Below are 26,950 nucleotides of genomic sequence, written 5' to 3'. Positions count from 1 at the left end.
GGGGGGTTGTTGTAGTTTAGTCGTTTATTAAGTGCTGTTTGTCTACTCGGAAATGTGAAAACAAATAGAGAGTGAAGAAAACTTCAGTAACTTTGAGAAAGTTTGTTAAAAAAAAAAAAATGGATTACGCGCGGGTCGTTTGCGCATTTACAATTCTGTAAAGTGCCGTAATGAGCGTAATAACACGACGTTGCACTTTTACCACTCGTGTTGTTACATAAACAAACTTTATAAGCTGGACGTTATGTCAGCATCAACAGCAGAAGCCAGCTCGTCATCCCTGCAGCGGGTAACACACAGCGGATCCCCGCCAGCCTCCTGCAGCAGCAGCAGCAGCAGCACCGCGGTCCGGTTACATCCTATCCGCGCCACGGTGCCGTACCAGCTTTTGCGTGGAAATCAGCACAGCCCAACCCGCTCCGTTTCCTCCTCCTCCTCCTTCTCAGCAGCAGCCGGGAGCAACTCAGGAGGACCGACGACGTCCCGTTGCTCCAGTCCCGCCAACCCGAGTGGAAGCGGCTCCTCGGACGGCAGGCTGGTCCCCAAGCAGAGACTGTCACCGCCGGACAGCAGGAGCTCACCTGAACGCTCTCCCCTCTCGCCTCCCCCCAAAGGTAATCCTGTCTTTTTTTTAATTTTTTTTATTTATTTATTTATTTATTTTAAAGTAAATGCATTTCCTCTTTGATGCACCCCATCTTCGTGCAGATAGCTCGGTGCTAACCCTCCGTGCGTCGCGCAAAACCAGCTTAACAAATCCGACAAGTGAGTGAATTTGGCGACCCATGAACACAAAACATGCATTCACAAACTAGATTAGAAGTTTTTTCGAGCCAGTACGTGCTGCTACTAAATTCGGCGTACGTGTGATTCACCATCAAACATGACATTAGATTAAAATCTCCAATTTTAGAAGTGTTCCCACAAGTCGTCATCAGGCGCCACGTTGTTTTGATTAGAGACGCGAGTAAGTGGCGAATAGATTAGATTTATATACAAAAGAGAGCAGTTTATAAAAGTATAATAACGCCGAATTTTTAAGCTGGCTGTCATTATTCAGAGGAGAGGTGCAAGATGTTTAAATCTCAGTAAACTTGTCCAGAAAGCCAAACTACCTTAAATTGCAGGTTTTCCGTAGCAGGTTCAACGTAGCCAGCCGTTCTCTGTAACTACGACGGAACTAGCTTCCAAGGTGCTAGGCTAGATGGCTAGCCTGCTAATTGGGTCATAATACATAAGGGAGCTGATGCCTCTCAATAAAAACACCGTGAAGAGGCATATTATTGCCATTTTTCCACAAAATGTCATGCAGCTTAGCTCCACTGTGCATCATATTAGCAGTATATATTGTCCAGCACAGCACATATTGGGCTATTTTTGTGTTTTATATTTCAGTGTCTTGCCTTTTAAAAATGGTGACTTAATGGAAATATTTTGATATTAGCTCATGCAGTCGTAAATGCATCACACAGATGTTATCCTTGTTATGATGAGGGTGAATATGTCAGGACATGGATGCCTGTGTAGTGATGATGCAGCTACTCTGTCGAGGATAAACAGGGCTTCACTGTGCTACATGATACGGATGATTAGCCAGATTTTCAGAATATGTAATCAAAATCAAAAGCTTATTTATTAATTCGTTGCATTGGGGTTGTTTACCATCATTGAAAAGGGAAAAAAAACAACAACATGTCGTCAGCTGGTAGCTCTCTTTGGCTTCTATGGCAACATTGGGGCCTAGCAGTCAGTGAGACATAAACAGAGCCCTCTGGGCAAGCAGGCCAGCCTCTGTAACTACATGCATGCATGCAGAAATACTACTTGGAACACATTATCAGACCAGAAGACATGTCAGCAACAGGAATTTAATTATCTTTCAAATACACTAAATTATGTATGGCATTTGCACAATGCTGCAAACATTCAGCATGTGTCCTGGTTACTACATGTTTACTGCATACTTTTGTGAAGAGCGCCTCTAGAGTAAGATATAACATGCTTTCACATGCTCTTTACTTTGAGTATTTACACTCTGAGGCATCATGACGGTAACAGTGGTGTGTTCAGGATATTTGGATCAGGGTGGCACTGAGCATGGACCCCTGCCAACTACAACTAAAGATGACCTTTGCTTAACAATGACAGCGGCTAGAAACCTCCAGAAGGAAGCTACGGTCATCACTTACTTATAGATAGATAGAATAATTGTTTTAACATAAATAATGTAACTATGCAATGTCTGCCTGAATATTTTATGATTAAATTAAATTCAAGGTTCCGCAATCCACTTACAATAACACCATAGGACTAGAGATGCACCGATTGGGGAAAATCAGGGCCGATGCCAATACCGATGTTTGTGTCATGACTAGGGAAGTAAAGATTAATCGTGAGGCAGTTAAAAATCCGTTCAAAGGTGTCAAGGTTCACATCGGTACTCTGGAAAATGAAACGCAGTAATTATCGTGAGCGTCAGCAGCTGTAGAGCCGAGGCGGTTGGTTGTAACAAGCAGGCGTTGTCATGGCAGCTGCAGAGGCAAAACCATGCCAACAAGCGGGTTTTGCAGCCTCGCTCGCCCAAATGAGCGCAAGAGCCAAAGAGATTACGAGGTGCATTGTTGTTTTCGTGAAAAAAAATTAAAGGAATCTTTTTCAGTAATCTCGTAATTTGTCTTCAGTCTCATTTTGTAAAATAAATCATGAGGGAGTCGTATCATGAACCCAGTATCGTATCATGAGTTGAGTGAACCATTACATCCCTAGTTATGGTTTCTTTTGGTGTAAGACTCACAATCCCACCATTTCTTCTCGTGTTTTGACAATGAAAAAAACGATTCTCTGAATCAGTAGTTGGTGTACTGGATGCATTAAATTGATTTGAGGACAACAAACATCGGCTACTGACATCATTTCATGACATTCGTTATTTGCCGATGTGCTGATTTCGATATCGGCCGATACTGAAGTCGAAATCGATGCATCGGTGCATCCCTATAGCCATTTAATGAATTCACTCTCGTACATCCAAAGGCTAAAAACACATAACTTCAAAGTTTTCTTTCAGACATTTAGATAATAATCAATCTGCCATATTCAGATCACTATTTTCATCACAAAATCATTTTTTAGTTGAGATATTTTGGTGATCATTAGTGACTTCAGGTCTGTCTTTGTAATGTGTTCCTCCTGAATCCAAAAGCCACTAAATTAGCACCAATAAATGAGGCTAGCTGACAGCTAGCTTTAGCTTCATCTCACTGCATCAGCATGGTGTGAAAGCATGAACATTACACTCATTTCTCCATTCTACACGCATGCTAAATGTACACATGCTGAGTGAGAAAGCATTGCTTGTTTCTGCAAAACAATTGTTCTTACTTGTTACAAAAAATTCTGACGTTTGAAATGTGTTTATTGTAAATCCTCACATGAAGATAACGATGAATTAAGCAGCATTAGCCAAGACTTTCGTAACACATACTGGCAGCTGTGGAAACTTTGTACGCCTCCACAAACAGTGTTGTGTGTCTTTGCATGTTTTAAAGCTCATTTTATCCCAGTTCAAGTTTAGAAGACAAAGATCCTGTTGGCTGTGATACAAAAACAAATAAGACTCAGGACTCTAGGGTTGAGACTAGAATCTGTCAATATGATATGAATCACAATGCAGCAGTTAATGATGTGATTCTTTAAGCATGGCTATATCACACTTTTTAAAAGCATTTTTAAATATTGGACATTAGAGGTGGCGGGGGGGGGGATGGATACTGCAAAGTATTACGATATTTTGCGTTGTGATATTATATCGTCTTTAATGTCGGGTGGCAACTACCGTTTAAGTTGCGCCCCCGCCTTTCCCAGTGTTTGGGGGTTGTTATTACAGGTTTAATTTATTGAACTTTTATTGAACATTTTTCATATTTTTATTGAGAGAAAAAATGACATGGCAATAATTATCGTTATCGTTTTATCACCCAGTCCTATGTCCAGTTCAGTTGGATTAGACTGAAATACCAAGAGTTCAGGTTGTGAGGAGCATGCAGCATCAGACAGAGTTTGACTTTAATCACAGTGTCGATCACTCAGTCTGTGGGCTTTACTCCCATTGGACAGAAATAAAAAGAGTGAAGTGAGATGAATAGACTGAGAATGTTTTCTTACTTGACAAGACAGTTATTGATTTAGTTTTATTTTGTGAACACAATGTGATTTATTGTGTTATGTTAGAGTTTTAGAGTTTGGACTCCAGGATGCAGAAACAGACACAAAGTCAGTCTTTAAGGTGTTTAATGTATATTGTTGTAAAAAAAAAAGGTTTAAGGCAGGTTGTGGCAAAAATTATTCAGGCAGCAAGGCCAAACGAAACCACAGGAACTCGGTGAGGCGGTGAGGCTCACAGGCAGGCTGCACACAAGACAAAATAGGTCAGACCACGATTGAAACATGTGAACAAAAATCACTCCAACAACTTTACAACGGTAACGCTAGTAGTGAGAGACTGTGTACCAACTGCAAAGGGATAATCTGGCACAGGAGTGGTGTCTTTATGGCAGGAGTGACGACCTAACGAGAACCAGGTGCTCCTGGTTACAGAGACCCAGCTCAGCTCTGCCTCGCCCTCCACTGCGCACACACACACACACACACACACACACACACACACACACACACACACACACACACACACACACACACACACACACACACACACACACACACACACACACGGCCAGAGAGAAAACAGAAATAGGAGAGGAAAAACACACAAATAACACCAAATCCAGAATAAAACACCACAAACACATCACCATGGCAATATTGTATCGCAATTCTCAGCATATTGCAAAATGTTTAGAACCGCAATAATATCGAATCGCGTCTCAAGTATCAGGATAACACCGTATCGTTGGAACCCTATTGGACATAAAGAACACACTATCATCTGCAAAGTGACAGAATTCACATTTCATTCGACAGCTAACCTACGACAGAGTGTGTTTCTGTTCTGATAAGTTTAGAGAAAGAAGTTTGTATGATGGCAGAGTTATCTATGGATGTCTTTGTCCTCGTGCTTGTTTGGTTCTGATCCCAGTGTGACCTGTAACCACAAATGTGACTGTAGGGTTACAACAATGAGTACATGTCACAATGACAGATGGTCAGAACTAGTCAGCAGATGGACGTGTTCCATGTTTAGTACTTGCTCAACCTTTCTGACAATCCTCGAGGTACTTGTTGCTTCAGTATGTGGAAACTAGTAATTTGATAAATGTAGCAGGTTTGCCTTCAACCCCCCTTAAATGAACTTTTAACTCTCTGATGTAAAAGTCAAATCAAGTCATTTATCGTTCTAATGCAACTCAAAATCAAAAGTTAGAACTCCTTTCAAACAGATTCTCCTTTTATCTACGGATGTTGCATCATAATCAGGCCCATGTTAAGACTTTTTAGATACAATTAGGGGGAGGCTTCAAGAAAAATGGTTAGAACACACTGGTCTAAATTGCACAAACACATTGGCAGCGTTACTGACACGTTGTCAATGTATTTGTGCAATTTCGACAGTGTGCAGATTTCTTGCAATTCTCCCATAATTAAAACAGAAATTACCCAATATTTGGTGTCTGCCTTGGACCTACCACCAAACAGGTATTGATTTTGGCTGAACTTTTGCCTACTGTTACCCTGACATGGCAGGTGTTTTTAAAAAAAGAGAATTTTATCATCTGACACATGGTTATTAAGTCACTGCTTCCTGATTCATCAGAATTTTGTACTAGCACTGCAAAACCTCACGTAAGCCAAAATAAAATAAAATCTGTGCCAACAGTTTACAAGTCTGTGCCCAAAGTGTACAAGTCTGTGTGCAGGTATTTGCAATTTTTCTTAAACCAGTCAGCTACTCGTTGACCAATGGTTACCAAACTTTTTCTGAAAATATTTTCATCTGAGGAAGCAATTAAAAATCAAACTGCAACATGAAACTTCCACATATTTTAAGAAGTAACAACAGGAACAGCTTTAAATATGTTTTTTAAAACCTGACCCTGTGAAGATAAACAACTCCTTTAAAATAATGAATTAATCAGTCCTGCAATAATTTGAAAGACTGATTTGGGCTTGTTTTGTGCTACAGGTTCAGCTGTCACACTGCCACTTTTAGTTCATTTTCAATGGCCACCTTTTTTTGTCCTGAATGAGGCAACTGAAGAAAAAACCGACCTCACACAGGTAGGATGTGGCAAAAGGAGGGAGTGTGACTCTCTTTACTAACCACCATTGTACAGGCCAAGATATGGGTGAGATATGATTCATCAACTTTTCTTGTTTGTTTTTTTCGTAGTTGCGATGTCAAGTGTAGATTCAGTTGTCAGTCTTACGTTTACCTGGAAGTCTTCTTACAATAGCGATGCTTTTATAGCGGTATAAACAGTAGCTCTTTGTTATGACATTTGTTGACATTTGCTTATCAGTTATGATTCACTGAGTTGAAATATGTTTAGTTTTTATCACGTAGGTGCAGGGCAAAAACTTATCATCATGTCTTCTTAATTAGTTTTTGAAATATGCTTTGTACCTTGAATTTTAAAATTTCAACAACATATCAGCTACAAACCTGAGATTGACTCCAAAGAAGAAAATAATCTCTGTGTGAAAATAGTGTATCTACCTCCTTATTACAACCAAGGATGATAGAAAATGAAGTGTCAAATTCTAATTGTGTTTTTCCCAATCAGTAATGACAAAACTCCAGATATAAACGACTTTTTGGTTTGAAGTTTTAGTACTTTTTGGGTTGAACTCTGACACTTATCATTTACGTTCAGATATTTTCTGTCAATTAAAAACTAGCAACATGCAAAGAGGGAAAACATGCATTTAATTCATGCCTAAAATGTGTAGTTTAGAATGCAAATTGCTGGTGGTTTGGTGTGCCAAGCGGAATCATGCAGTGACTATGCCAGAAAAGTATAATCTCTACAAAAAGCAATAAAAACTGGGCAAAAACATAAAAGTTTAAGTGGTGAAAACAGAGATGAATAACTAATGTCTCACACACTTTTAATCTCTACTTTCAAAGAATAAAAGTGTGTCTATAAGAGGCGATTTACTCGACATGTCAAAAACTCCTTAAGCTCCTGATGAAATGTCTTGCACAAATCAGGAGTGTCTGTTTTTCGTCAGTGTTGTGATGAAAGCTGCAGCTGCGTAGTGTAACTCTGATCACTCTCTGAGGTTATGTAACCACACATCATGTCAGGAAGTAGTTTTTGTTTCAGTTTTAGTCATTGATCTGAGCCAGCAGGGTCACAACCATTCAAGAAACCTTGTAAATGATTTGAGGTTTTGTGTGCAGTTCATTTTTATTACTTTACTGTGCATCCCAAAGTCTAACGTTTATGATCTGGCTGGTTTAAATAGACAGGTTTTGAAATACAGAAGAAGCTGGGTAAGCAAAATATCTACACATGTTTCTGCCTTTTTTTTGGGGTAATGTTGGACCAACAATTATCAATATATTCCTGATATTTACAATAGGTATAACTTCTGCTTCTCCTTAGTGCGCTTTCAGCTGCAGCATCATCAACAGTGCTTTTAAACTAACACTGTATGTCCAAATGTACAGCGTGCTACTCAGATTGTCCTGCTATATATAGGCTCTATGTTAAAAGCTTTCCTGATTACATAACTTTGTTTAGACCCTAGTTAAGTTGTGAGTCCTTTATAGAGGCAAATGGGCTTGGATTTAGACCATGATAAAGCACTGCACTGTTGTGCTTTTAAGCAAGGATTTAATACAGCTATAGGACAATCATTGTCTAGTATTTTATCAAAAAGGCCTGTCATGATACCTTGATTATGTCTCATTTTGTTTGTTGTCAACATTTCATGACACTAGAATAAACTTTTCTCTACCTGTGTGCTGGAGCTTATCGGTTCTGCTCTGGGTGTGGTGGTTTTATTTTTGTTCGTTTGTTTTCTGTGTTTTGGTTTTCTTTAGCAGTTCTAGTGAGCTGGTGTTCAGAGCTTGTGATGATTTTTTTTTGTATTTATGTCCAGAAGAACATTAGTTATCCAAATAATTTCAAGGACAATTTGATGACAAAAGTAGTTATCGTAAGAGGGCGTGTATTAAATTAAATGTTAAGGTGTCCCGCAAGGGTCTATTCTTGGACCTCTTTTATTTTTATTATAAATAATACTATCACTTATATATCACGACAAGGCTATCAAACCATGGCATTATATAAATAAATGATAAACTATTTTCTCCTACATGGTTCCCGATATAAAAATATCCTAATGTCAGAGAGGGAAGCTGTTTAGCTAGCCAGTATCTTAGTAAATGTGTACCTGACCTTATGCCGGTGTGCCCTAACCACAAATGTGTAAGTACAGCCTGTGTAATCAGGGATGATTTACAGCTCGGTTACAAGGTGAAAGGGATTAACTGCCTGCCAGCAGCACTATGAGTCCACAGGACGAGGACGATATCAGGCTTTGCTGCACTGAGAGATCCTCATTAAAGATTCAAATCATAAAAAGCTGCTATTTTAAAGACACCGTAATTCCAGACTTTTACAAGCTAAACACAGAGTTTTCTGTGCATGATACTTTTCAGTAGATCTGCGTAAGTGCTGGTCTAGAAAAGTCTTTGTAAATGGAGCAATAGTGACAGAAGAAAGACTGCGTGAGAGAAGAGCATATCCTTCCTCTGGTGCAATTCTTTGGTACTTCGTTGAGCTTCTTAAAACACTTGAAGGGTCATGGCCAAGACTTATTTAGTCCCTGGAGTGTACTTGTAATCCTATGGATTTATAGTAAGTGACCTGGCCCCCTTACCTGGTTTAATAGGATTCTCTAATGTTGGACCAGAAACCAGGAGGACACCAGATTACAACTGGAACATTGGCTGGATCAGGCATCGTGTGAGAGTACACATGGGATGGTGCATGAGGTCTGTTGTCCTAAACCCCATGTGTGTGACCATGTTGTGCTTATAAAATGTGTTTCCGTGGATGATGTTTCCGTCCGTCACTGGAACTTCACTCTGATTTATTATGATAAACGTATCTGGAAATCGTTGGAGCTAAAAAAAGTCTGTTCATTTTTCCAGCTCAGTTGTCAGAACTGTAAATGATCACATTCAAGAGGTAAGACATAATGCAGCCGTTTAATTACGTGCATGGAGATTGTAGGGGTCTAATGCATACACTCTATGCACCGTGCAGCAGTCACAGTATAGAAATGTCACGCCCATTGGCTCAAGGTGAATTCTCCGGAGAATGTCCTGCTGCTCACTCGGACTTTCTGCAGAAAAAATACTAGGGGTCTGGACGGAGAAACTCCGGGAGAAGTCCGAGTGGAAAAACTTGCCTGTTTGCATTCGCACATACAGCTCGTCCTGGAAATATCACTCCGCTGAGTGCAGCAAATCTTCAGTTCTACTCACCAGCTGATGTTAGGGGTCTGCTGTTGGTCTGCTTTTGACTGAATGAACACAAAACAAACCCAGACAGTGATTTTAGAGATGCTAAAAGCTGCGTAGAGTTAGCGCATATATTCAGCTGATTCTTCTCACGACTCACTGCTGGTGTTTCTGTTCCATTAAGCTAATGTTGCCCTGTGTCTTTCTTCTTCTTTTTTTTTTAAATCTGTGCAGTTGAAAGGACAAAACCCCAGCAGGTGCGGAGCTCGGGGGCCATTTGGCGGACTTCCTCCCTGGGCACTATCGCAGGGCCCTACCTCACCGGGCAGTGGCCTCGTGACCCCCATGTGCACTACCCATCTTGTATGAAAGATAAATCCACACAGGTGAGCCTCTTCTCATTTGAATGTGTCATGCTATACACCTTCCCCTGCAGAGACGAGAATATTTATGGAGCATTTTAGAATCAGAATAAAGAGACCATGACAGTTCAGATAGAGCAGGTGATGCAGCTTCCAGCCCGTCATTGTAAGATTATATGAATGAATCAGTTTGCATGTTACATAGGCTTGACATTAAATTGCCAAAGGGCCACGTTTCCTGTGGCTCGATGTGCAAGAAGATGCCAAACCATCTGCTTCCAACACGTGGCTTTTCAGGTAGTTTGCAAGATCACTCTGCTCATTGCAAACTTATAAAAGAAAGGGTTTCACACAAAAAAAAGTCTCGGGTTTCATCTGCTGCAGTCTGAGTGATGACTGTGTGATTCATCAGACTTTAAAGTGTCTACAGCTACTCTTCAGTGTTCGATTCATGCTAGGGATGGGAAATAGATAAAAATACTTCCTGATATTCACTGGCATCTATTCGACCGTTATTTGATCCACGCTAGCAAACACTCGCAGAACTGTTTACTTAATCACATCGATGTGAGTTTTATTTTAAATGTCAAAAAATAGGTAACGGGTATAAAAAAAAAATTGCATTTACAATATATAATACACAGACATGAATCATTTCTCTTGCTGTTAGAATTACTCTATCATACACCATTACTCTGTATGTATCAGGCTTCATACTTCACGTAGCTGCTCAAATCAAACATCAAACTTTGTGCAGTGATGAAGCTTGCCTCTGATTGTTCTGTGGATGCATCTTCTGCTGGATGCCTGGCTCTCAAATGCATAGTTGTTAAAGACTTATGTTATCCTAGTTTTTCCATGTCAAGTTACACTTGAACTAATTTTCTTAAACTTTTTGTTGAGTGTTTTTGACACAGAACTGTCGACGTCTCTGCAAATCTCAAAGTGCCACAGCTGTTTTTCTGTCCCGTGACCCTGATGCTTTCTTCTTCTTTTGTAATTGTCGGTTAGCAGTCAGCTTTCAAATGTGTTACAGCCATTTGAATACTTTTTTCCATATTAATGACCATTTGAATAGTCATAACTCATGACCCATCCTGCACCATACCAGGGTGGATCACATCCTTTTGGGTCGTGTGTGTTTGAATCCTCTCCATGGATTTATTTCAGCGTTCACTTGGACTGTCGAACTTCGGTACGATCTTATTTCTCATGCATTGATGGTGGAAGTGCTCTGTGTCATTCTTGACCTTAATTTGTGCCCACACCTCCCTGACCTGTGATCGGCCGCCTGCTGCTGAACCATAGATGTCCCTGCACTAACACACACACACACACACAATGTTCCTTACATCCTGTGCCACACTGTGACATTTCCCACCTACGCATCTGTGGAGCTTCAAAAGCCTGATGACCTGTTTGCTCTCAGTTCACCGTTTATTATTAACTCTTGAAGAGACACAAAGGCCTGATTGTTCGAGTCTGTATGTGTGTGTGTGTGTGTGTGTGTGTGTGTGTGTGTGTGTGTGTGGTACTGTTCGATGAATCGTTTTATGCGCAGGGATGTCTTCCCCTTTTAAAATCTGGAACCTGCACAATACTTGCTAGCTAGCGTTAGCTCCGCAGCAGTCAGTCACTGAACAGAGAAGAGTCTGAGATGAAATCTGCTCGACATGCATAAAGAAGAGCGAGTGGACAGATTTAAGAACAGCTATCCAGAACCGACGTTAACATTTAAAAAAGGGCCGAGTATTTAATTTGGTAGTGGCTGGACGTTTATGCAAATATTGAACATATTTTCCTCATGTTATGGAGGCAAGATCAAGCAGTCTTTGTCAACATCATTATTAAAACGGTTAATAAAATGTAGGATACAGTAGACATAGGACACAATTGTAAGTACTTACAATAATTCAGCTTGAGTATTCAGAGTTTGTGCTGCTGAGGTTGTACTCGCTGGCTCGCTGCTCTGATGTAATCAAATGACCATTAGGTCAGAGTGAGACGAGAAAGACAGCGGTCCAGTTTCCTCTGGGTGTTGGATGGAGAGCTTGTAGTGTGTGTGTGTGTGTGTGTGTGTGTGTGTGTGTGTGTGTGTGTGTGTGTGTGTGTGTGTGTGTGTGTGTGTGTGTGTGTGTGTGTGTGTGTGTGTGTGTGTGTGTGTGTGTGTGTGTGTGTGTGTGTGTGTGTGTGTGTGTGTGTGTGTGTGTGTGTGTGTGTGTGTGTGTGTGTGTGTGTGTGTGTTTTCTTGGATGAGACAGTTCAGTGAAGTGCTCTCTCTCACTTTGTCACTGAGCCCAGCTCAGCTTTCACTGGTGTGTGTGTGTGTGTGTGTGTGTGTGTGTGTGTGTGTGTGTGTGTGTGTGTGTGTGTGTGTGTGTGTGTGTGTGTGTGTGTGTGTGTGTGTGTGTGTGTGTGTGTGTGTGTGTGTGTGTGTGTGTGTGTGTGTGTGTGTGTGTGTGTGTGTGTGTGTCCATGCTTTCTCTATGAATCTGTCACATTCATCATCCGTTACTGGAGTCGTTTTCTTCTGGAACAGTTCTCTAGTGGGAACAGAACTACAACAACAGAATTATAATAAAGCAGAATGATCTTTTAGTCTCGATGAGAAAAATGTTTCAGGGTTTCCTGCAGATCCTTAAGAAGTCTTAAAAAGTCAGTGAGGTTTGGGGGGCATTACCTCAGTCTGGAAGGATTTTGGTTGGGAACTGGAGGGTCGCCGGTTCGTCACCTGATGCAGACCAAAATTTAGAAGTTGGTCTGGTAGCTGGAGAGGTGCCAGGTCACTTTCTGAGTTCTGCTGAGGTCCCCTTGAGCAAGGCACCGAACCCCATGTCTCTCAATAACAGAGTGTAATAATAAATATAATAATTGTATGAAGTAAATAATAAAGTATGTAAAAACAAAGTGTGCAGCACCCCAGAAAGTTGTACTGGAAAGATTTATTTTTGGGCTTTTTATGTCTTTATTGGAGAGATAGGACAGAATCTGAAATCAGAGAGAGAGAGAGAGAGTGGGGAATGACATGCAGGAAAGTTTCCACAGGTCAGATTCAAACCGGGGCCCGTCTGTCTGCTCCAAGGACAACAGCCTCTGCACATGGGGCGCACAAAGTAACCACTCACCACCCAGATCCATCTACTTTAAATGAATGTGTTTCTGTGATGTTCTTTCAGACTCCTGGATGTTGGAGTGACGAGACTGGAGAGAAGAGGAGCACCCACCAGCGCTCTGCGTCCTGGGGCAGCGCCGACCAGCTCAAAGAGGCATGACACTGATATTAATACTGATACATGTAGCCTGAACTCTTTAGTTAGCATTTATTCTCTGTACATCCAAGTGTTTGCTCCACTGTTAAGAGGAGATGAAGTGTTCTCTGGAAGAGGTTTTAAGGTCTGACACTGAAAATGTAAGAAAGCTCACTGAGCTGCTGTAACTTTGGATTATTCAGTTTGATGTCCAGATAGTGCAGGCGGTGTTTTTCTTTGCCGTGTTGACGGGTAAATGCTCCAAAACTCAAAAGTTTGAGGTGGTCATGCAGCCCAGTATGACATCAGGCACTGACACCCACATCAGGAATTGTTTTCAAGTGGTCTCTGTATTGTCTTGTGGCGTCTTTCAAAAAACGTACTGCGAAAACAACCACAAGTAACAAATGATCACAGTCGATCCATGCATGTGATCTTTGGATTCATGGTCTATTGTGACATCATGGTCTAAAATAATTAGCTACCAATCAATGCTAGGGGTGTAAAGATGAATTGTAAAATCGTGATAAATCGATTCAGAGGTGTCAAGATTCACATCGGCACTCTGAAAAATGAATCGCAGTAATATGGTGAGCGTCAGCAGCTGTAGAGCAAGATTTAGAAATTGAGGACGCACCACCGTCTTTTAAATCGGAGGTTGTGGAAGCATTTTGGCTTCCCCCAAGACAGAAAATGAAAGAGGTGAGAAGATAACAGACGAGACAAAAGCTGTCAGAGAAATACACAAATAGAACAACCAACATGATGCAGCATTTAATCCACACCACAAGGAGAAGCTCCAATCACCTCCCCTTGTTGAGAGAGAAAAAAAAAACATTAAAAGGCCAAACCACAATGACAAGCGGGTTAGCAGCTCCTAAAGGAATCTTTTTCACTCATCATCTGTCTACAGTCTTATTCAGTAAAATAAATCCTGAGAGAATTGTATCCTCAACCCAGTATCATGTATCGTATCGTGAGTTGAGTGAATCGTTACATCCTTAATCAATGCAGGTGCTGAGTCGCTGTAAAGGGATAAGATACGCATACAACTGCAGAATGCATCTGGACTGAGTTCAACATTGTCAAAGCTCAAAAAGAAAAGTGTGTTTTCTTATATGAAACTTATCATTGCTTGGAGGATGTTTTGTTGATTGTGGTGTCGATGTTCTGAGGTGAACGTTAACTCGACATGATGCAGCTTTTTTATATTTGTTACAGCCTCCTTTAAAAACAGTAAGGCTCAAACCTTTGAAACTGAAACATGTGCAAGAAGGGATGCCCCACAATGATTAGCTTCTTTAAAACTGATGTCATACTTTCAGAAACATTTGTAACAAGGTTATTTCAAGAAGTCGTTTCTCATCTCCTGATGCTATTGCTGATGAAGATGGAACGAGTGTTGTATAAAAGCGACTGAAGCACATTCTTATTGACGTTTCCTTCGGGCTGTGTCACCTCCCGTGTGACATCACAGGTCTGGTATTGTGTCTTTATGGCGCTGAAGGCGTGCATGCAGTGACACACGCGTGCGTCCTCTGAAGCTGCACCCAGCGTGGCACTTATCGGCCCCTCTCAGCTCCAGCGTAGCAGCAGCAGGGAGGTGGCAGATAACGCTATCTCCCTCCTAACTACTCACTTCCCCTCTTTGAAACGACCATAACCCAGTGCAATTTATGGTCAGCCAAGCCCCAGCTGGCTCCTCTCTGCCTGCTGCAGCAGACAGAGGAAACAATGAGGGCCGGCCGGATGACAGCTCAGCAGTGCTCGGTAATGTGTGCACAGCCACGTTACTGAGTTACAGGGCTGCAGAGGAGGAGCAGCCGAGACATCAAATCCACAGATGTCAATAGATAAGCTGCTTGGAGCAAAAGGGAGGTCTGCAGACCTACACTGTGCAGCTGCTGCTGCTGAGAAACACACCAGACATGAATGTGCAAAACTTCTACATATTTTAAGATGTCCTGCCAGAGAAGTTTTGTTGTCTGCGCAGTGGCTCCTATAGGTGCTGATGGAAGTCTAAGAGCCCTGAACCAGCACGCTGACATCAAATGTCAAGCCTTCTGTGGTTTAATTGGCCCTAATTTTTGTGGTGTTTCTGGCACCTTTGGCTCAATCTGCCCATTGTCTGCAGCTTTTTGGAGACCTAAGCACTTTTTCATGGGCAGTGGAAGAGCCTGTGAGGTAAATCACTGTATTCACTGCTTAGCTAAGCCATCAGTGGAAAAGAAGGGAAATGGAAGTGAGGAAAACCAGCAAATGCTAGTCCTTTCTACGTCCACGAGCAGAACACAAAGGGCCGACAATGAAAGTCGATGCAACAAAACTGTCTGAGTGATGTCAAAATTGGTAGGCAGTCACTGGAGGTCATGGATGGTCATGGAAAACCTGCTCTGTCTGTTTTGTCATAGGCATTGCAGACTCCACCCCCCCCCACCTCAGGTATTCATAAATTAAGACGATGTGGAAGTGCAAAATCCTGCAGTTCCTTGAGTGTCTGATCTGTGTTGCAAGACTTATGCAGCGCACAAACAAAGGACTGGATGGGTTCATTTCACACTTTTGGGTCGGGAGACACTCGGGTTACCCAAATATATGTTCAGAAACACTGTAGAAGTGGATTTTTCATCACATGTCCCCTTTAAAAGAACTTTTTCTTCTGTTTGAATGTTCAAATTGTAGCTTCAGAAAGTATTGCATGAAATCAAAATATTGAGCTGAGACACTTTTGTTTCAGCCCTCTGCAGTTTCAGGTCAGAGCTCTCGCAGCTGAGAGAAAACCTGAGAAGTGCACGGCCTCAGTGAAGGCTGCGAGGGAAACAAAACCGTTCAGGACTCCACTGTGTGACTGGTTCAGAGGCCCAAAGATCAGGATCACATAACAGGCGGTTCACACAGAGCCGGCATTGATAAGTGCTGCATGTGTTGTGTTTCTGAGGAAGGACAGTGTGTGTGTGAGGGGATATGTACAGACATGTTCTCCAGCAGGGCTGTTCATAGGAGGACAGGGAGTTCCTCTGACACTGTAAACACATCAACAGTTTGAAGTCTGCTTGTAGGACTGTGCGAGTTGTTTCATCTCCCCTCTGAAAACTCTTCACTTATCACCCCTTGTTTGTTTTTGTTTGTTGGATTTCAGAGGGACTTTAACAGATTGAGAAACATTTACAACGTAAGGTACAAATCCATCACGCTGAAAGTCTTTGACAAATGAAAACAAAATCTGATTGATATATTTTGCCTTTGTCCGAGGCAAAACCAGGGTAAAATGAAATAACAGCGAGAGCAGAGGGTGCATGTGTACTCTCTGCCAGCTGCAGTGGAAACAGTGACACCTGGTGGAGAGTGTTGGGAAATGCCCCTCCATTTTTTTAGGTTTACTGTAACCATGTTTGGTGTCACTTTATAAAACAGTTAATAATGTGATAACTTTTGTCACCCAGCTGATGCATCTTTACATCCCCTGTTTCTGCCTCTTGTGTTTCCGGCAGATCGCGAAGCTCCGGCAGCAGCTCCAGCGCGGCAAACAAGGAGGACGTCACAGTAAAGAGAGAGAGCGCCTGTCCCCCCTCCAGTACACCACCATCACCTACAGCGCCCTGACCAGCCCCACCAATCACACGTCCACAGGCAGCCTCTATCAGGTAGTGTGCACCTGCTAGAATTATTATCTTTTTTTTTTTTTCAGGACCTCAATGGGGCAGAGCAGATTTAGCAATAGCAGTTGAATTTATAAATCCCATTTCATAAGAGGTAAGCTCAGTGTGCTTTACATCGATGATAAAAACAAAAAAAACATGTTTCCACAGTCATGAATAAGACACAGGCATCAAATCAATAAAGTCATACACACCACAAAGCACACATCAATACCCAGCTACCCACACAAGTGATCGTATACACACACTCACACACATTCATATTGGTATTTTTGGGAGAATAGATAGAGGCTTTGAGTTTTTTTGCTCCAAAAGTAGAGACAGTAGTGATGGACCTCATGTCAGCAGGTAGTTTGTTCTAGAGACCACAACAACTGAAGGCCCCCCCTCTCCGGACTTTCATCTAATTCTGGGTACGGCTAAAAGACCTCCACCTGATGACCTGAGTGGATATGGAGAAGATATTTTTTTTTAGATAGGACGGCTGAAGGGAGACAGGAAACTTTGGGAGGCAAATGCAACAAAGCGCCCAGGTGGGATTTGAACCCACAGCTGCTGAAAAGAGGACTACCTGTACAGTATAGCCTCTGTACCTGGGGCGGGGGCGACTTAACCGCCGGGCTATCGGTTAGAAAATGAAGTAACTTCACACGTGTCGTCCCTCTGCAGCAGTTTTCCATGTCGAAGTCGGCTCAGATGCCGCTGTCCAACATCACGGTGCCAAAGCCCTCCATCTCCAGGGTGCCCAGCAGCATGGAGGGCATCAACCACGAGCTGGAGAAGGTCTTCATCAAAGACAACGGAGAGAAAGAGGAGCTGAAGGTGGGGCTCTGTTCCATGATGTTTCAGTGAACCTGTGTGTGTTTTTTTTTAAATTTCGTCTCACCTCTGATCACTGCTCCCTCCTCTGCAGTCTCTGGAGGTCCCTGACGGCCGGAGGGCACCCTTCCAGCCTCAGCAGCGCAGCAGCAGCACCCGCAGCGTGGACACCCAGACCCCCTCAGCCCCCGGGCGGTCCAGCAGCTGCTCCAGCCTGTCGCCCTGCCCCTCGCCCGCCTGCCCCCCAGGATCACATGACGGCAGTCCTTACTCCACAGAAGAACTACTCTACGACCGGGATAAAGGTAAACAGAGTCCAATGTTTGACCTTCTCTGTTAACCCCAGATGTTGAGGATTATCTTTGAATGCAGTTGAAGAGAGAGAGTGAAAAAGTAGATGGTAGATTTGTTCCAGTTGAACAGCTTAAATTGATTTCTACACTGATGAGTGATGGACTTCAGAATGCTACAGAATCATTTTTTTTACAATCTGTTGATGTAGACTTCTTTCAGCCTGTCTCTCTCTCTCTCTCTCTATCTCTGTGTTCAGACAGTGGAAGCAGCTCACCTCTGCCCAAGTTCGCCTCCTCGCCCAAACCAAACAACAGCTACATGTTCAAGCGAGAGCCGCCAGAGGGCTGTGAGAAGATTAAAGCTTTTGACGAACAGAGGTAAACACTGTTTGATGCGTGTGTTCAACTTACTTAACCTCATCGCACCCCAGAGCGCCTGCTCTACATTCAGCACAATGCTTCCCAGTGTGTAAAAAAAAAAAAAAAAAAAACAGACAACAAAGTCAAAGTTCTTGGTAGACCTTGTTGGACAGAAGGGGGGGGGGGGGGGGGGAAGAATGTGTCATGGTCTCTGAAGAAAAACTCTGCAAGGCTTCAAAAGTCTTCAGAAATAAATGCCTGACTAAAAATATCCAATCAAAGATAAAGTTGTGTTTCATGAAAGAAACAACTTTGTCTTTTTTATTTTGCCAGTTTTTATTGACCTGCAGGAATATTCTAGAATTTAGAGGGTCTACAGGTCTGTAACCTCGCTGCACCCCCTCACTGACCTTGTGCTCGTTTCTCTGCAGCTCCAGACAGTCAGCATCAGCGTCGGTCCCGCTCTTCTCCTGCCCCGACAAAAACAAGGTCAACTTCATCCCGACGGGCTCGGCGTTCTGCCCCGTCAGACTCCCCGGCTCCCTGCACCTCAACCCGGCCTCGCAACCCGAGGAGGACGAGGACGACACGGAGCCGCAGGGGGCCACGTCGCTGTACGGCGCCCCGACTCAGGTCTCCACGAGCACCAGCACAGACGACCCCCCGGAGGAGCCCGGCTCGCCCTCAGAGACCTCAGACCCCCCCACAGACAGCCCGGCCATCAGCTAGACCTGAGCAGAGCTGGCCTCTGGCTTCGGGATCCACCGAGCATCACCACTGACTGTCCCACCAACACCTCCCTCTGCTCCGCTGGGGAGGGGGGGGGGCTCTGTCTCTCTGTGCTGACCCCCTCCCCCCCCCCCTTCTATCTCTGCATGACGTAGCAACAATGTCCCAACAACCACCACCGCCACTACAAAGACTCGCCACCTCGTTGTTTGTCCTGCGTTCGGTCGTTGGCAGAGGAGGAGCTGATGGTTACGTGCAGGCATCGGAGCACTATGGATGGGGGGAGGGGCATGCATTTTAAACTGGTAGTATATTTCTGATTAAATTATGTGTTATTGTGTTCAGTTTCAACATTCACAGTATGAATAAGCTCTCTAAACGTATATATACACATATATCTCTATGAAAAGAAAGAAATGCTCGTTTCAAAAGAAGAAAATCCAAAACCGTGTATTGCTGTGCGACAAAGCGAACGGGAGGAACAGCTGTACTATTCAGGATTCTGTTTACACGATCGAGGTGTCATTGGTAAACCCGCTCTAAAGAGACAACAAAAAAAGAGGAAAAAAAAGTCAAAATGGCCGCATATTTGGTTGCACAGCGTCTGCATCTGGCCGCGCGCTTCAGGTAATTTCACAATCAGAGTGTGTACTCAGGTAATCTGGTGTGTGTGTGTGTTTGTGTGTGTTTGTGTGTGTTTGCGTGTGTGTGTGCGTGTGTGTCCATACAAAGATCTGCAGAACAGGTTTCATTGGTTTTCCTGGTTTCTCTCATTCCCAGACGAATCATTCCTTTAGTTCCAGAGTGCGGTCTGAGAGCAGAGTGTGAGGCTGAAGGGTCGGTGGTGGGGGTCGGGACGGGACGGGACGGGCCACACACACTGTGACTGATTGCACTGACCACTGGGTGTGTGTGTGTGTGTGTGTGTGTGTGTGTGTGTGTGTGTTGAAACACGCTGGACAGACTCTTGGATGATATGCAGCTGTTGTTGTTGTTGTTTTTTTTTTTTGCTTGAAGAAGGTGTGTGTGATTTGTTGATAGTGGACCAGAAGTGGACGAGCCTGCAGAACCGTCATGTGAAGAAACAATCAAACTGAAGCGTTCGGTGCAGGTTGGAGGTTCAGTTGTACAATCACTTTTTATGAGCTGGAAAAAAAATCTGAATGCAAACCTAATTTCTGTGGCCAAAGAAGCAGTTTCATCATTTACCTTAGAGGTCATATATTATGCCGAATACACTTGACCACACTAAATAACACTAGCCTGCTCTTCAAACCCCACAATTATGAGAAAGGTCCATCCTCTCCCTCTGTTTCCTGCTCCACTTTAAAAAAATAATAAAAAAGGGTTGTAGGTATGAGCCATGTAGACCCCAACTTATGTTTAAAAAAAACAGGAATTCAACTTAAACACTGACTTAATCAAGAATATATCCACAGTGAAACTGGGTATTCATCTGGTGTTTTCAGCTTGTTCTGCTGCCCCCTAGTGGTAAAAAGAAATTAAGAGTAGATTTAAAATTTAAAAATATGTGCACCACGATCAAAATGTAGGACTGCATTAGAATGGATATGTATCACGATGTAGGGACTACAACTCGATGTACACTGATATATTTCTTTGTTGCACATGAACAACCCTGCCTGCTTCATAGGCGTATTGTCTTATACTTCTTTACATTGGAGGCTTGTGATTCACCTCGTCTCTGCTCACATGTTGACATTGAAGGGGGGGAGAATCACAGAGCAGACGATAGATTACAACACAGATATGAAGCTGTACAGGGGGTTAAATGAGACAGGAGGAACCAGCACCACTCTCTGTTCACCTCCAGTCTCTGCACGTGAACTCTGATTTAACCCCGGCTCTCTTGTTGTGTTGTGTATGTTCAGTGCATGAAGCTACACACTCGCTGCACAAGACAGAAACTATTTCAGGGCCAATCAAGAAAAGTGTTTGTACAACTTTAAACTCCAACCTGCACTTTAAAAAAAAAAAACAACTTAAAGACTGTTCTGATAATCCAAATGTTGCTATTCCATTTAAAGCATTCCATAAGAGTTTAGCACCCGAGACAGAAAATAGACTCACGATGCTTTCGCTCCTAAAAATATCTCTCAGCCTTTTGATCGGAGACGCGCCGCAGCGGAGAGACGTTTGGTCGCAGCGCCTTCATGTGTTTGTGATTCACAGATGAAAGGGCCACAGTGGCCTGCCTGCCTGCCTCCCTCTCACTGTCTGTCTGTTCATACTCGAAAAACATCTCATGTACTCTGCGCTGAACACCGTCCTCTCGGCTGTCAATGAGCATCGACCCCCCCGCCCAAGTGTAAATGATCCACACCTTTCATTTGCAAGAGTGAACTATAACCCACATTTATTTTGGTATCTGGTGTGCTTGTGGACTCCCTGCATTGACGCTCATTCATATTTTGTATATATGTGGCTTTTAAAAGCGGCTCAATGCAATGTTGTGGTTTCTTGAGACGTTTCAGCACCTTACCAAGAGCTGTGGCTTTCCCAATGTCCCACATATACTCGGCATTGGTAAACTAGATGTGTGCAATAATAGGGATTAAAAAAAAAAAGAAAAAAAAAAAAAAAAGGTGTTGTCCTCCCGGATGTTGTCCGTTCTTTGACACAAGCGTCTCATCCTGCATTACTTTGGTTTTGAGCATGGCGGCTGGATCAGCAAGCAGATTGTTGCTAAAGCCATCAACAGATCCAAAACCAGCCCTGAGAGCGAGCAGAGCACATCACATGCAGGTCCGAGTGTTCATCGACTCACCACACGATACTCCCTGTGTAACCTGCGGTGTCAAAGATCATGCACAATGGCAATAAAAAAAACTATTGGTTGTTTTGTCCACTTTTTTTTTTGGTGTTTGTGCTTTCAAGCAAGTCATCACTTTATCGCATTCACTTTTTACATTTATTCATTTAGTTAGGTAGAAGATATATTTGACTAATCCTGCGAGGGGAAATTCAGTTTTACACTCTGTTGTTGAACATGCGCACACACAGGCACAAACATGATCCTATGACCGTGCACTAATGGAGGGATGTCAGAGGGAGGGGCCCACAGCGAGCGCTCCTGAGCTGGTTGGGGGTTTGGTGCCTTGCTCAGGGGCGCCTCAAGCTGTGGCACCTCTCCAGCTACCAGACCAAATTCTAGACTTTGTCTGCACTGGGCCTAAAACCGGCAACCCTCTGGTTTTCAAACCAAGTCCCTAGAGACGGAGCTTCTGCCGCCCCTCCCCAGTTATATTCAAATTGAATTGGATCCCCATGCAGCCTCAACCCCGTCAATCTTTTTTATTTTTAAATCTAATGCATAACAGACGTTATCTCAAGAAACTTTACAAAAGAGCAGGTAAAAGACCTCACTGTCATATTATCTACAAAAAAACAACAATATTAATCCACCCTGAGTACATCACTAAGCAACATTAAGCAAAGTTACAGTGGAAAGGAAAAACGTCCTTTAGGAGACAGAAACCTTAGCATACCATATATGGTAAACCATAAGGACTCAATGAGGAATTAAGGTAGTCCTCATAAATATTGTAAATATTATCACACTTTGGATGGGATGTTATATGTGAGTGCTGTCACAGTATCAGTTAACTGTCGGCTTACCTCCCACTTCCCAACCAATGAGCGATGAGTCTGAAATCGGTACCCGCACTGTTTGACTCTGAGGAAGACGCAGTGCTTTGAAACGTTAGTCCTTTGAGCCTTGAATGAATGTGCCTTCAGTGACTCGTTTGCTCTAGTGCTTTCTTTGGATTCTGCCTTTAGGGGGGGGGAAAAAAATCTTTTGAATTATTTTTGACGTCTAAAGGTCCTTCTCTGAAAGCACCTACCTCCATCTGTGGAGGGGCCTTCTACTATTAAAATCACTGCAGGTATTATTGTTTCCCTTTACCATCCTAAGCGGTAGAATTTACAACAATTCACACGACTCATTTTTTTTTACATTTTGTTTTTGTAATGAACCTTGAAAACAGAGGCAGTGTTATGAAATGAAAAATAAAAGGTGAGATGTTTCTAACACCTGATGCTGCCTGCAGTGAAAGGCGTTGATAAATTGATGAGATTGTCCAGCAGGTGGCAGTATACGACCACAGCAGAGGATGATGCTGGAGTACTTTTTCTTCTGATGAAACAAACATAACGTCACAACTCATGGATGAAATAACTGACTTCTGTTAATACCAGTATGAACCTTTACCTGTCTGCAGTACAGTTATGGTGCAGCTGCATTACAGTAAAACAGAAACAATTATTTTTTTTTATCACATGTTGGCATGAATTTGGAAAAAGGGAGACACATTTCCCTGCCTCACAGTCGACCCGTCACTCTTAAATACAGATTCTCCAACGAGAAAAGCGGAGCTGGCCGTGTTTCAACTGTTAATCGGCTTTGTCACAAACTGGATTCTCCGCTAATCTCAACCTCCCAGCACATCTTAACTGGGCACATAGAACAAAGGTAAGACTCTTTTAAAATCAAATTACGCAGCAAAAAGCCTCTTGTAATCCTCTGTTTCCCAGCCTTCTTAGCAACGCTGCTGTTTCTCCATTCAGACGCAGCTTGGTGCTAAATGCTAATCCCTGTTTGTCAAAGAAAAGGAAGATAATGGAATAGCCTACACTGAATCTGCATCCAGCTGCTCAAACACACACACACACACACACACATTAGTGTCACATGTGGCTGTATGAAGACATTCAAAGTTCAGCATGCCCTTCACTCTGCATTCACACCCCCACGATCAATCAGGCCTTTAAATTAGAGGCTAGTTAGCCAGACTTGTCCCCAATCAGAGCCCTCTCATCCAGCCAATCAGCCCCGCTGACATCAGGCACACTCAGAGGTTAAACACACATTTCCACTGTGCGCTCCTCAAACTGGATCTGAATAAAAGATGTTTTGTTTTATTCACACAGGAATGCAAACACACATTACTAACTGAGGCGTGCAAACTTTTGTTGGAGGACTGAAAAAATAGTTTCATAGCTAAACCTGGGCCACATGGTTTTTGCATATTTGGCTCTAAATGAAAATTAAGTACAAAAAGTTTTGAGATTACAGCATGTAAAAGTACATGTAAAGTACAATAAAATACTGTAAAACTGTAAAATACAATATAACGTGCAATATATTTAACTGTATAGTACTTTTACTCATAGTTTTTCTTTTTATATCTATTTATATCTGCACCTTATTTTTATTTTTTATATGTAAATACATGCTGCTGTTTTTATCCTGCACTACAACGAGCCAAATGCAACGAAATTTTGTTCTTATCTGCACTGTAAAGTACAAGTTTGAATGACAATAAAGAAAGTCTAAGTCTAAGTCTAATGTAGATTATTTCAACCAACAGACATAAAAGCTGTTTCACTTCCTGCAACATAAGGCCTCCGGTACCAATTTGCCAAATGAATGACTGTCATTTTTTCTCACTAGATTTTCTCGTTTTTTAAGTGCGTCCAAACTGATCATTTAAAGCCCCTGTGCATGTCTGTCACCCCCGCTGCAGGGTAGGTGTCGAAGTGAGGTACTGCTGAGATGGTGTTGTAAATGTCTTCCACACAGAACATTCATTCATTCAGACATTTTAGAATAAATAATGAGGGATCTTTGACGTTTCACTGGTAAGTTAAATGTGAGTTTTGATGCGCCGCGTGATGTCAGTGTCATGGCTCCACCGGCTGATCTCTACCGTACAGACTCTGACTCCTAGTCTACAATATGTCAGTGCTGTTATGGGGGGGGGGTATTTTGGCTTCCCTTCTGTACAACAGGAGAGGGGGAGAGGCGTTGTTTCATCTTCATAGACAGTCAATGATGATGCAAACAAAATATTTCTAATATGATAGTCATATCAAAGATTTGAAGAAGGGTCAAACATCTCTCTGGCAGCATTTTGATTTCTACTTGCAAACACACCCAAAGAATCCGCGACCGACTCTGGCACTCATCTCGACTCGCTCAGTCATTTACAGCACACTGAAAAAGAAAAGGTTATTTTCCCCTGCAGTTGGAAACTTCACTACTTAACAACTTGTCCAGTTAATTCAGCATCAAGAGTTCAATTCAAGAAAATGTTTGTTCAACTAAAACAGAAGCATACATGCAGTGCAGGCCTGGATTCCAGACACACATGGACATACTACTCCCCCCCCCCCCCCCCTCCCGTATTTAAATGAATCTATTCCCTGTGAGGCCGTTTCTCTGTGAACTGACTCTAATGTGTCAAATGTGTCAAATATTGAGCACAATGCTGAAGGAGGCTTTTGTGGAGGTGGAGGAGCTGGCGGTCGGCTCGTCATCTCTGGAGACGGTGGCCGGCCGAGTGGACGGACTGTCACATTCAGCTCTTTGTGCGTCCGTCTCGTCTCGCGGGTCCTTTGTGGAGTCTGGACAGGCTGATCCACCTCAGAATCCAGCGTCCTGCCTGCCTTGTATTCACGTCAGCCTTCCTCTTCCTCCCTGTGAGGGATTTCATTGTCAGAGCAGACGCCTTGAATGCTACACTGATCAAGGGAAAATAATCAACTGCCCTTTTGTTTTAGCCGCCATTTACAACAGGAGGAAATAAACTTATGGAAATGAAGCCTTATCGTGTGCCGCTCAGACGCCGGCTGTGATGTGATTTGCCTTCCGGTGGTGTGCAGCCGTCCAGCCGAGGCCCCCCGCGCTGCGAGCCAGGCCTGCAGCCAGCTGACGGAGCTCCAGAACATTCTAATACTTCTGCTTCTACTGGGCTCAAACCCGCACAGCTCGTGTACCTGCAGACCCTGCTAATTATACGACTTCAGCACACATCACGCTCATCAAGTTTACGCAGTTTGAACATTGATTTATTCTGCTTGGACATTTGGCCTTTTTTAGTATCTGAGAGCTTAAAGAGACGCTCACTTTATTCAAGCATCAAACTGATTTCCTGCACCAACATTTACAGTTAGAAGTGTTACAGGGTCATAGCTAGGACTTCAGAAACACTGAGTCCAACCCAGTCTCAGTCTCCTGAAAAAAAAAAAATACTAGGGGTTTGGCAGGAGAAACTTCAGGTGAAGTCCGAGTAGGTGACAGCAGGTGAACGAAATATACCAGGTAACCTAAAGAAAAGCTGTTGAACAACCACCAAGGCCCACCGTCTGCTCTGTGGAGAAAAGAAAACACAATCCTGACACCTATGTACACACGAGAAACACTAAACAAGCTAACGCAACTGATAGTGGCATGAACTCTCCAAAAGGTCCCAACAACACCAACGCATCCAAGACTTTAAGTTCAGTGACTGAATCAGCTGAGGTGACAGAGAGCAGCTCCCGCCTGTCACTCAAAGAGGCCACGCCCCTACTTATGAATAACTTTAAGACATTATATATAGTCTACAGGAGAGTTATATAGGAAGTTACCCAGTACTTTGAGAGAAATACGTTTTTTATACCAGCCTTTAAAAGGTTTTATCAGCTTTAAAGTGGGACATTTTAACATGGGGCTTTATGGGGATTGACTCACTTTTGGAGACAGCCTCAAGTGGCCATTTTAGGAACTGTTGTTTTGGCGGTTTTGCCTTTGACTGGCTTCGTGTCTCAGCCCTGGATGTTGCTGTTTGGTGTGCAGATGCTGCTTCTTCATTAACTTCAGCCTTCAGCCAAATGATGTGAAAAATGTGAAATATGGGAAAGCAGAGGGGCTGGACTGCGTTTTGTTGGACACAGAATCTGATTCTCGTCCAGCTCCACAGCCAGCGGTGTACGCATACAGAATGTGTGTGTGGGGGGGGGTGTTTGAGCAAGAGAGAGAGAGAGAGGGAGGGCATACGACCCCGAGAGGGGCCTCATTTAAATGAAGCAGCTCCACAATGTGAGATTACACTCCGGGGTGTGTGTAGGACACGCTCTGCTCATACAGAGCCAAACCAGCCGAGAAGATAAAGATGAGAAAACGCAGGAAAATTACAGCGCACCTTGGTGCTATCGGCCTCCGGCAGAGCTGGAGGTGAGAGATAGAAGTGTTGTAAAAACG

The 26,950-nt window shown here is 43.0% G+C and overlaps 1 protein-coding gene across 2 annotated transcripts; it reads left to right on the top strand.

Moving 5' to 3' along the window:
- The first annotated feature begins 10 nt into the window (after nucleotides 1-10).
- glcci1a (glucocorticoid induced 1a) lies at nucleotides 11-21,762 on the top strand. 2 transcript variants are annotated; one of them, XM_020638645.3, is made up of 8 exons: nucleotides 11-614; nucleotides 9,668-9,819; nucleotides 12,972-13,061; nucleotides 16,535-16,687; nucleotides 17,375-17,524; nucleotides 17,616-17,826; nucleotides 18,072-18,192; nucleotides 18,606-21,762. In XM_020638645.3, exons 1-8 carry the CDS (start codon nucleotides 245-247, stop codon nucleotides 18,901-18,903), a joined length of 1,545 nt encoding a protein of 514 aa, XP_020494301.2. In that variant the 5' UTR covers nucleotides 11-244; the 3' UTR covers nucleotides 18,904-21,762. The 2 variants fall into 2 exon arrangements, with proteins under 2 accessions (XP_020494301.2, XP_020494300.2); XM_020638644.3 differs by having other exon boundaries at nucleotides 12-614; nucleotides 17,372-17,524.
- Nucleotides 21,763-26,950: the final 5,188 nt, after the last annotated feature.

This window comes from Labrus bergylta, chromosome 19 (assembly GCF_963930695.1).
Source record: "Labrus bergylta chromosome 19, fLabBer1.1, whole genome shotgun sequence".
NCBI classification, from domain to species: domain Eukaryota; kingdom Metazoa; phylum Chordata; class Actinopteri; order Labriformes; family Labridae; genus Labrus; species Labrus bergylta.
Note: the sequence above shows the minus strand (reverse complement) of the source record. Positions and strands in the feature narration are given on the sequence as shown.

Bases quoted from the DNA above. Each gene is read 5' to 3' on its own strand.
- glcci1a (XM_020638644.3), top strand. From the start codon at position 245: ATGTCAGCATCAACAGCAGAAGCCAGCTCGTCATCCCTGCAGCGGGTA. The intron at 13,062-16,534 runs GCATGACACTGA...TGTTTCCGGCAG, and splicing joins GCGCCGACCAGCTCAAAGAG to ATCGCGAAGCTCCGGCAGCA. The intron at 17,827-18,071 runs GTAAACAGAGTC...CTCTGTGTTCAG, and splicing joins ACTCTACGACCGGGATAAAG to ACAGTGGAAGCAGCTCACCT.